Genomic DNA, 10,134 nt, shown 5'->3' with positions numbered 1-10,134 from the left:
GGCTTTATTCTGGGGAAGGGGCCAAGAGGATGCATAGCCTGTGGGCAACAAATGGGCGAGAGAAGGACAAAATAGGAGAACCAGGTCACTGAAGAAAATTTCATTTCCTCTGCACTCGGGCCATTCCCAGCCCCACCCAGCATTGAAACATCCCCTGTCCTTTCCTCCTTTTTCCTAATCTGAGACAGCTGCTGCCAAGGCTGCATAGGTTACACCCTTAGCAGGGCCTAACGTGCAGCACACTGAATGAAAAAAGGCCTGTCCTGGAGAGATAAGCGGCTAATTTGGCAGGAAGGCTTTCCTCTTGGACAAGCCAAGCCCAGTACCTAAGCTTCTGAAAAACACCAGGCTGGCAGTTCTCAGGCTTTTGGAGTCAGACACGTATGGCAGTGCTGGGGCCCTGCCAGGTCTGTTTTCCTGAGGCTGGGGGTGGGGTATGGATGCTGAGGCCACAGACTTCTAGGAGCACAGCCCCTCAGCCCGAGGAGCGGTCTCACAGGGGATCCATGTATTTTGTTCACCAATGAGTCTCTGTACCTTGCACAGTGCCGGGCACGAGGTAGGCCATCTGTACCTATTTGTTGAATTGGTGGTAGAACTTGTGTTTGAATCTCTAGTCCTCTGGCTGAAACCAGAGAAGTGCCCAACATGTGGGGAGCAAGAAAGGAAGCTTTAGAGCTACACCAAAATGTGGAATAGTGTATGGTTCCTCTGGGAAGTTTTCAAAACAAACAAACGAGCAAACCAATAAACATTTCTCATACTGAATGTTGCTAACGACTCATCAAAGCGCATAGGTGTTTACTGCCCCTTTTCTCAGAAAACAGTCATGAATCCCAATACCTCTGTCTCCTGAACTACAGCCTGGGATGGGCGGCAGGGGGCGGGGAGGCAGGAGGCAGAGTTTTCAGGGATCTGAGCTTTGTTTCCAGAAAGGGAGGCAGGGAGGTCATCCTTTCACCCCAAATCCAGCACAGAGTGGGGCCCGCCGGGGACACTCCATGACCATGTGTTGTCTGTGGAGTGAACTGAATCACCCCTTCTGTTGAGATACTTCCCTTGAGTGCTTGGGTGGGCTTCATTGTTTCCACTACCCAGACAACCAGAATGTCCCCAACCCACCTTTCACTCCATTCTTTTCACAGCTGAGGGCAGACAAATGGCTGTTGGGCACCTGGCTAGGATGAGTGTGCCTCTTGGGTCCTGTCAGACAAAGCTAAGGAGGTGGCCATGCCCAAGCATGGGGCAGTGCCGGGAGCCACCCCCTGCCAGGTAAGCCTGCCACCTTAGCATTTTTACCATTTCAGATTATTTTCAAGGTGTGTTTAGTAGCCTGGAACAAACTTATTGCCTTGGAGGCAAACCCAACCCATGACTATTTGGGATTAATTATCTCTCCTTCGTTTGAGCCCAGCAACCTCCTTGATGTATATAAAGGGATTTATTTTGCACAGGCCTTCAGTTCCCTTCCCTCTTCCTCTGACTCTCAGTGTCCTGCTTAACTCTGGTACTTTTCCTTCACCAAGCTCCCTCACCATGAGCAGACAAGTCAGCAAGACATCTGGCGGCGGCGGCCAGGGCTTCTCAGGTCGCTCTGCCGTGGTCTCAGGAAGCAGCAGGATGAGCTGTGTGGCCCGCTCGGGGGGAGCCAGCGGAGGGGCCTGCGGGTTCCGGGGTGGGGCGGGTGGCTTTGGCAGTCGCAGCCTCTACAGCCTGGGTGGCAACAAGAGCATCTCCATCAGCGTGGCCGGTGGCTCCCGGGCTGGTGGCTTTGGGGGAGGGCGTAGCAGCTGTGGCAGTGGCTTTGGGGGTGGCTTTGGAGGTGGCTTTGGTGGTGGCTTTGGTGGTGGCAGAGGAATGGGAGGTGGCTTTGGAGGGGCTGGTGGCTTTGGAGGGGCTGGTGGCTTTGGTGGAGCTGGTGGCTTTGGAGGGGCTGGTGGCTTTGGTGGAGCTGGTGGCTTTGGAGGGGCTGGTGGCTTTGGAGGGCCCAGTGGCTTTGGAGGGCCTGGTGGCTTTGGTGGGCCCGGTGGCTTTGGTCCTGGTGGCTTCCCTGGGGGAATCCAGGAAGTGACTGTGAACCAGAGCCTCCTGCAGCCCCTCAATGTGGAGATCGACCCCCAGATTGGGCAAGTAAAGACCCAGGAGCGCGAGCAGATCAAGACCCTCAACAACAAGTTCGCCTCCTTCATCGACAAGGTGATGAAACTCTGACCGGGCCCCCATTTCCCAGGCTGGGACTTTGAGTTTAACATTTAGGATCAATCTTGGATGAGCCAGGCTGCAGGGAGATGGTTAGGAAGTCTAGGATCTGGGAAGATGTTCGGGGCTGATGAGTTTGCCGACATGGTCACCTGAGTAGGAAAGACAATGGGCTCCTCTTTGGACCTGGACATCCTAAGTCCTACCTGTCTGGCTCCCTGCTCAAGTCTCTTGCCTGTTGCCTTATCTATGCCCAGGCTGGCAGCATTGGGAACACATGGGAAGAGCCATGGCTACTGGCAGGAAAGGGTCTGACCCAGGAGTGGGCGTTTATCAGACATGAGGCTTCCCAGGAGGCCTGTTCCCTCCACGCTGCTGTGCCGGGCAAAGGAGACACATGCCCTGGAGAAGGGATTAGAGGGGCTTACCTGGAAACCTTAGTCTCAACAGGGCTGCAGAGGAGCTAGCAACCAGTCTGCACCCCTAACTGACCAGGTCAGAAGGAGAAAGGTGCTTGGTGTCCCCCAGACCAGGGTAGCTCACTGCTGCGGGCTCTCTCCTGTGGTGCTGATTGCGGCATTTCAATCAGTATCAGCTCCCAGTGAGTCACATCCTTTGAAGGGCTGAGCGTCAGCAAGGCTTTAGGTAGGAAGAATGCCGCTGAGGCTCAAGAACATTTCTGCAGAGTGTACTGTCATTTTGGACCTTGAGATAGAGTCACGAAGTCCTCGGGGAACACCGAGGGGTCATCTTTGCCATTCTGCTTCTGGACAGGGGCTACTTCCAGATTCCCCACCCATTTCTCCTCCTTCTGTAACTTTCCAAAGTGGTGCTGGATCTTTAGCGGCCTGACCAGAGCGGCCATCTGCCCGTAGCCTCTCCAGCTACAGCAGAAGCCTAGCTTCGCATCCCTTCTGGGCCTCTGTGCCGGGGGATGGGGGGATTCAGAGGCTCAGTCCCACCTGAGCCGGGGCCCCTCCGCTCCTCTGCCACAAGCGTTGCCTGATGCGGCTTCCCCCCCGATGCGCGGCAGGTGCGGTTCCTGGAGCAGCAGAACAAGGTCCTGGAGACCAAGTGGAACCTGCTCCAGCAGCAGGGCACAAATTCCATCACGGGCACCAGCAACCTGGAGCCCCTTTTTGAGACCTACATCAACAACCAGCGGAGCTACCTGGACAGCATCCTGGGGGAGAGGGGCCGCCTGGACTCGGAGCTGAGGAATATGCAGGACCTGGTGGAGGACTTCAAGAAGAAGTGAGTGACAGAGACATGAGCGGCAGCCCTGTGTCGGAGCCCCGGCCCTTACTGCTTTCCTCCCACCTGCTGGCAGTGGTGCCAATGAGCTCATCTTCCTCTCCTTACCTTCGCAGAGGGCAGCTCGATTCGCTGGGCTCCCCACTCGCCCTCCTTCCCCAAGGACGAGTAAAGTCATGGCAAGTGGGATGAGTTTAGGGCTGAGGAAGCACTTCCTCATGATCCCGGCTGGGGAAGATTCGGGTTCTAGGATCTGAAGATTGCCGGGACAACTCAGGGCATGCTGACCGACGGTCCGATTTCCTTGGGACCGAGGGGTTTCCCAGGAGGTGGGACTTCCAGTGCTAAAACCAGGCCAGTGTGCTTGGAGAGACTAGAGTGGCTGGTCCTCCTAGCTAATAAGGGGCGAGTAAAGAGGGTGTGTTCAGCTAAGAGGGGCAGCAGAGGGACAGAGGGATGGAGAGATGAACTTTCAGAGTTTCAGACAAAAGTGTTTATGACTACCTCGAAACCCAAACTCAGCTATTTCTTTTTAACCCTTACAGATATGAGGATGAAATCAATAAACGTACAGCTGCTGAGAATGAATTTGTGACCCTGAAGAAGGTAAGGCTGTGTGTGGGGTTCCCGGGGCTGTGGACACGCACGGGTTTCCAGCTGAGCTGGGGGAACCTTCCTACTCCACTGCCACAGAGCTGCCGAGTTCAGGCAGTTGAAGCAAAAAAACAGAAGCCAGGTGCATCATAGTCTGGAAAGATCCCCAAGAGCCAGTTCATTGGTTTTTCATTTTTGAGTAACCATCCCAGTGAGACACGAGTCACTCCTTCACGTGGAGACCAGTCTCGGACAAGGGCCGGTCAATCACCAGCCTGTCCTGACCCTTTCCTGTGGCACGTGCAGTTTGTTGTTTGTTCCTTGTGGGGAACGAGGCCTTAATGCTTTTGTCTTTCTCAGGACGTGGACACCGCCTACATGAACAAGGTGGAGCTTCAGGCCAAAGTAGATGCCTTAATGGATGAAGTCAACTTCCTGACGACCCTCTATGACATGGTGACGTTTCCTACTAAGAGGGGAGCCAGGGAGGGTGAGATATTTTTAGAGGCTGGGCTGATTTGGTATCTAGGGCCCAGGAAGACTGAGCCTAGAGATAGGGCTGGCCCCTTGTTGGGGTTCCACAAGATGGACAATAGACACGGGTTCTCTGAGGGGCTGGGGGGGCAGGGTGGGGCAGATGCACATTCAGAACTGAGCCGGAGAATGGGTCTATTGTTCAGGAGTCTCTCTGCAGGCCTCTGCTTGAGAAGTAACAGGCCCCTCTGTGTTGGTAGGAGCTGTCCCAGATGCAGAGCCACGTCAGCGACACCTCCGTGGTCCTGTCCATGGACAACAACCGCAGCCTGGACCTGGATAGCATCATCGCTGAGGTCAAGGCCCAGTATGAGGACATTGCCCAGAGGAGCAAGGCAGAGGCCGAGGCCCTGTACCAGACGAAGGTGGGAGCTAGGCACCTCTCAGAGGATCCCTTGAGGGTCTCAGGGAGGCTGTGGCCTGTGGGGACTGCTGGGTGGTGGGTCCCTGGTGGTCACTGGGTGGACCCCTCTTGCTTCTACCCTCTGGAGACATCCTTCTAATGGCTGTTTGGCTATCCCTGGAGGAAGGTGGTTCCACTGTCCCTTGCCAGGCCACATGGGACTGGTTCTAGCTTGTTCTAGACTGCAGGGTAGGGGAATTCCTACCACCGTGACCCAGATATTCTCTTCCCTGCTGCCACAGAAGTGTCCCTGCTGAAATAGGATTCAATGTCATTTTAACAAATGCTTACTAAGCACCTCAAGGTTGGGTGGGTGATGTTAGGGATAGAGAAACAAGTCAGGCAAAGCCGCGTTAACACCCGATCTTCCCTTCTGTTCTCCAGCTTGGGGAGCTGCAGACCACGGCCGGCAGGCATGGAGATGACCTGAAGAACACCAAGAGTGAGATCTCTGAGCTCAACAGAATGATCCAGAGGCTGCGGGCCGAGATCGAGAATGTTAAGAAGCAGGTGGGAGGGCAATGCATATAGGCGCCTGGATGGACCAGTGGGGAGTGGGGCTGGGATCTCAGGACTCCTAGTCTGGAATGGACTTCTGGGGTCATCTCAGGCAGCATTGACCTCCGGCAAGTTCAAAGACCGAGCCAGTCCAGATGGCTAGTAATCCATGGGGAAAATATCTCCATAGATGAGGAAAAGATAGAGGTATTGGGGAGAGGGGGATGTTGCCTGGCTTTCAGATGCTTGCTATGGGGTAAGCTATGGTAAGACTCAGAGAGCCTGGGACCCTCCTGCTAGGCTCATCTCTTCCCCTGCCTCCCCCCCCTGCCCCCATCCTCCAGAATGCCAACCTGCAGGTGGCCATCACCGAAGCTGAGCAGCGTGGGGAGCTGGCCCTCAAGGATGCCAATGCCAAGCTCCAAGAGCTGCAGGCCGCCCTGCAGCAGGCCAAAGATGACCTGGCCCGGCTGCTGAAGGACTACCAGGAGCTGATGAACGTGAAGCTGGCCCTGGACGTGGAGATCGCCACCTACCGCAAGCTGCTGGAGGGCGAGGAGTGCAGGTGGGGCTTCCAATTCACTCTCCCTACCTTTCTTGACCTGGCGCACATGCTGAGGGTCAGATGAGTGACTAAGTGCATGGGAATGGAGGCCTTTTGTATAGAGAGAGGACCCATCATTGTCAGTAGGCCCTGAAGAGGCCTTCACCCGCCCACTCTTTCCATAGATGGCCAAAGTGCACTCACGACCAAGGGCGCACAGGGGTTCTGAATGAAACAGAATCTTTGGGCAGGGAGGCAGGTGCCTTTTCTGGCTGGCATCCCTCTGTGGACAAGGCTAGGGTACTGCTCTGCTTGGCTTCTGAATTCAGTTCAGGTTGCAATTCATCACCTTCATCCATGAAAAATTGCTGGTTATTTGCTTTGTGACAGAGCTATTTCTCTGGCTTTGTCCTGTAGGATGTCTGGAGAGTGCCAGAGCGCTGTGAGCATCTGTAAGTAGCCAGAATAACCATGACCGTGAGAACCGAATCTGAAATACCTGCAATCACACAGGGCAGTAGCACCTTATTTAAAAAAAAAAAAAAAAATTCTATGGACGTTGGAGAGGTTTTCCCTGGGCAGAAGGGGCAGCAGACCTGCTTCTGTAATTATTTTGGGTTCAGGGCACTATTAATAGATGTCTATGGGATGGGGAGTATGCAGTAGGGAGCCTATTCATGAGAGGAGAAATTCTGGAAAAGTCTCCAGCGTGGGGGGCGGGGCATCAAGAGTAGAAGGAACTATTGGAGATTTCATAACCACTTAGCACTATGGGATGAGCACCCTATGCCATTAGAACGTGCCACAATGATCAACCGGTGCAAAGCTGCCTTGGTCGCCTCCCCGTCATCCCGGGCCCCGTGGGTCATTAATTATGATACAGCTAGGAGGGCGAGGGGCGCTGATCGTGGTTCTGTCCTCTCCCCGGCAGCGGTGGTCAGCGGCGGCGGCTCTGCAGGTGGTTACGGCGGCGGCTACGGCGGCGGCTTCGGCGGCGGCTTCGGCCGGGCAGGCGGCGGCGGCGGCGGTAGCGGCAGCGGCTTCAGCTTCGGCGGCGGCAGCGGCAGCGGCATCGGCATTGGCAGCGGCAGCGGCAGCGGCATCGGCGGCAGCAGTTTCGGCTTCGGCGGCGGCAGCGGCATCGGCGGCAGCGGCTTCGGCCTCGGAGGCGGCAGCGGCGGCTTTGGCTCCGGAGCTCGCTGCGGGGTCAGTGGCGGAGGCTTCAGCTCGGGCAGCAGCCGGGGCGGCAGCGTCAAGTTCTCCCAGTCTTCGCAGCGCTTCTCCAGATAAACACCGCGCGCCGCAGCGCCTCGCGCCCCCAGCCCCTGCTCCCCGCCCATGTCAGCGACATCCTCAGTGCCACCCCCCACTCCCGACCCCAGCCCACCCTCCCGGGGCCCGCTCTCTGGGGGCTGGAAGATCCGGGGCACTGGATCCTCCATCCAGACTCCTGGCCGAGCGCTGCCGTGAGAATTTCAGGCGCCCTCTCGGGCTCCGGTCTGTGCCTGTGATTGTCCACGTGTGGCCTCAGCCACCGCCTTCTCCTGCCCTTGGGGTCCCCCCCGCCCCTGGTGGAATGGTTACCACTGCTGATGTATATAACACAGGGACCCCTCTGCCAACCGTTCTGTCGCCAATAAAGTGCATTGTGTTTCACATCAGGCCTCGGGGCCTCCCTGGCCGCCTTTCTCCCCATTGGACTGACTCCTCTCGCTCTGTGCCAGTGGGCTGTGCTGTTCACAGAACAGCTGGAGTGCTCTTCCTCCACGACTAAGGCAGTTACTCCCGACTGTCCTGTCCACTGTATGGTATCAAAACGGGCAAGAGCTGGTGGTTCGTTTGTTCTTTGAGCGCTGGGGGCCTGGTGGGAGGACATTCCAGGAGGCGTTGTGGCCTCAGTTCTTAGAGGGGAAGGTCTGACCATGCACACATCGATTCCCTCCTGGCCTTTCATTTGGGGGAACCTAAGAGGACCTTGAGTGGCTGAGGGGTTTGGGGACAGAAGGTTTCTTTCCTTGGCCCTGGTCCCTACTCCAGCTGACATCCTGAAAGCCTTCTCCTTATCAAGGTGCATTTGGGAGAGTGTGAGCTGCTAGAACTCCAGGGCTGCAGGGATTTCTTGAGAGTCACCTATCTCGAAGTCGGGCCCAAAGAACGCCAGTCTGCTGACAGAGCTCTGCAAAAAAAAAAAAAAAAAAAAAAAAAAAAAAAAAAAGCGTTCTGTGTCCATTACATCTTTCCTCTTGGGAGTATGTATTAGAGTTTTTGAGAAGTTTTGTAGCAAAGAATACCTGTTAGCTGTCTTTAACCGGGCATTTCCCACAGAGGCCTCCCTTCTGGGTAGACGACTACCAACACCCTCAGAAAATGTCCTGCACCTGTCTGCATGCACTCTGGGTCCTCAGGTGGTGCACCAGTCATGGAAACGTCCAGCACCAGGAAGCCCTGATAAAGTATTAGTTGGCCATGGCAGTGCTGTCTGGAATGTCGTGGCTGGAAGAAACTCAGGCACAAGGAGTCCAGGAGCTTCATTTGCAAAGGAGGAGACTGAGGCTCAGAGAGGTGGAGAGGCTTGCTTAGGGTCATAGAGCGTCTGAGGGTCTGAGCCGGGAGTACAGCCGGGTATCCTGAGTCTCGAGCTCCTTCCACTGGCCCACACTGTCTCTGAGACTACAGTGGTTGTCCTCCTGGCATGGCCAGCTGCCTGGGTACCCAGAGAACACATAGGCAATGGAGTAGAAACATTTAGCCAAGCCAGGCCAGGGAAGCAATATATCCAACTCAGGCCAAAGCTGAATTTCTTTCAGAGAAGGGAAATGACAATTAAACAAAGAAAACCAGAAACTGGGGCTTGAGGATTCATATGGAAATCGCATGTTCACACTTAGCAGAGCAATCCAATGCCAGTTCTATCTGATCTCCCAGGAAGGCTGTTTGGAGGAGGTGGGGTTTGGTAGCTATTGCTTCACCTTTGGGCAGGAAGGTGTCTTTTCTGGCTGGAATCCCTCTGTGGACCAGGCTAGGTGGGGAGACCCAATGCCTGCCCCAGCTCAGAGGGTTGGCCCGGTGGGAAGGTGCCAGGCCAGTTACAGGACAGCTGCTTCCCCTTGGATGAAGTCATTATTAATGAATTCTTTCCTTCAGCCAATATTCATTAACACTCGGGCACTGGACTAAATGTTGGAGATACAGCCGTGAGCCCTGCTCTCATTGTGGTAAGGGAGCACATCAACACAGTAAGCAAACAAATAAAATAACTTCAAGCTGTAATAAGTCCATGAAGATGAGAACCCAGGGGCTGAGCTGGAGAAAGGCAGGGCTTGTGAGCAGGCTGGATGTGGGGGTAAAGGAGAGGGAAGGTGTGGCTGTGCTTCCTGGTTTCCTCCCACCCAGTGGGAGCAGCTGGGTGGCTGGGTGGGAGCAGATGGGTGGGGAGGGGAGGGCAGTGGAAGGGAGGGGTGGAGGGGTGGGATGGGTCAGACGAGGCCCTTCAGGAGCTCCACTTTAGACAAGTCTGAGCTGCTCATGAAGTAGACATCTGGCCTACAGTTGGAGCAGTGAATGTAGATTTAGAAGGGACACCTGTTAAGACCGGAGACTCACATTTGGATGTTGTCTGCATAAGGACAGTTAGGGGAGTTTCTAGAGCCATGGGAACCGATGAGCTCTCCCAGGGAGAGGAAAGAGAAGAGGGACCAGGCTGAGCTCCAGCATCTAGAGTTAGGGAGAAGGGAATAGTCAGCCAGGCAGCACAGCCTCGTCTAAGTTTTCCAGAAACTTGGAAGCCTGTCCCTGAGAAGTCAAGGGGTTTCTAAATGGGCTCCAAAGGAAAGCCACAACAGGGTCAGACTTCGTTGGGACACTGTCCACTGGTCTCAGAGTTCACATTCAGCCAGTGGCCTCTTTCCTTTGTTGCTCCTCCCTGGATTCTGGTCTATGCCCACTGGCCCCTGTGCATCCTGTGGGCATTTATAGGAGACCTCCCCTACCTAAGTAGCCTTCAGGTGGCAGGGAGGATCCATACAGCTTCTTAAAGAGAGAGTAGCCAGGGGTTAGTCTGGCTCAGGAAGAATGGCACCACAGAGAGGGTTATTTCTTGGAGATGTCA

General features: G+C 55.2%; 1 protein-coding gene across 2 annotated transcripts; it reads left to right on the top strand.

Moving 5' to 3' along the window:
* The first annotated feature begins 1,536 nt into the window (after positions 1 to 1,536).
* On the top strand, positions 1,537 to 7,641 carry KRT3 (keratin 3). 2 transcript variants are annotated; one of them, XM_042944561.1, is made up of 10 exons: positions 1,537 to 1,882; positions 1,985 to 2,196; positions 3,233 to 3,453; positions 3,999 to 4,059; positions 4,408 to 4,503; positions 4,782 to 4,946; positions 5,369 to 5,494; positions 5,827 to 6,047; positions 6,444 to 6,478; positions 6,958 to 7,641. In XM_042944561.1, the coding sequence occupies exons 1-10, from the start codon at positions 1,537 to 1,539 to the stop codon at positions 7,314 to 7,316; spliced, it is 1,842 nt and encodes a 613-aa protein (XP_042800495.1). In that variant the 3' UTR covers positions 7,317 to 7,641. The 2 variants fall into 2 exon arrangements, with proteins under 2 accessions (XP_042800495.1, XP_042800493.1); XM_042944559.1 differs by having other exon boundaries at positions 1,537 to 2,196.
* The last annotated feature ends 2,493 nt before the right edge of the window (positions 7,642 to 10,134 follow it).

This window comes from Panthera leo, chromosome B4, assembly GCF_018350215.1.
Source record: "Panthera leo isolate Ple1 chromosome B4, P.leo_Ple1_pat1.1, whole genome shotgun sequence".
Lineage (NCBI taxonomy): Eukaryota > Metazoa > Chordata > Mammalia > Carnivora > Felidae > Panthera > Panthera leo.
The sequence above is the reverse complement of the archived record's forward strand: the minus strand, read 5'-3'. Positions and strand labels throughout refer to the sequence as shown.

Excerpts from the sequence above, each read along its gene's own strand:
- KRT3 (XM_042944559.1), top strand. The coding sequence starts at position 1,537 with ATGAGCAGACAAGTCAGCAAGACATCTGGCGGCGGCGGCCAGGGCTTC. Across the intron at positions 2,197-3,232 it reads TCGCCTCCTTCATCGACAAG|GTGCGGTTCCTGGAGCAGCA; the intron begins GTGATGAAACTC and ends GATGCGCGGCAG. Across the intron at positions 3,454-3,998 it reads GTGGAGGACTTCAAGAAGAA|ATATGAGGATGAAATCAATA; the intron begins GTGAGTGACAGA and ends TAACCCTTACAG.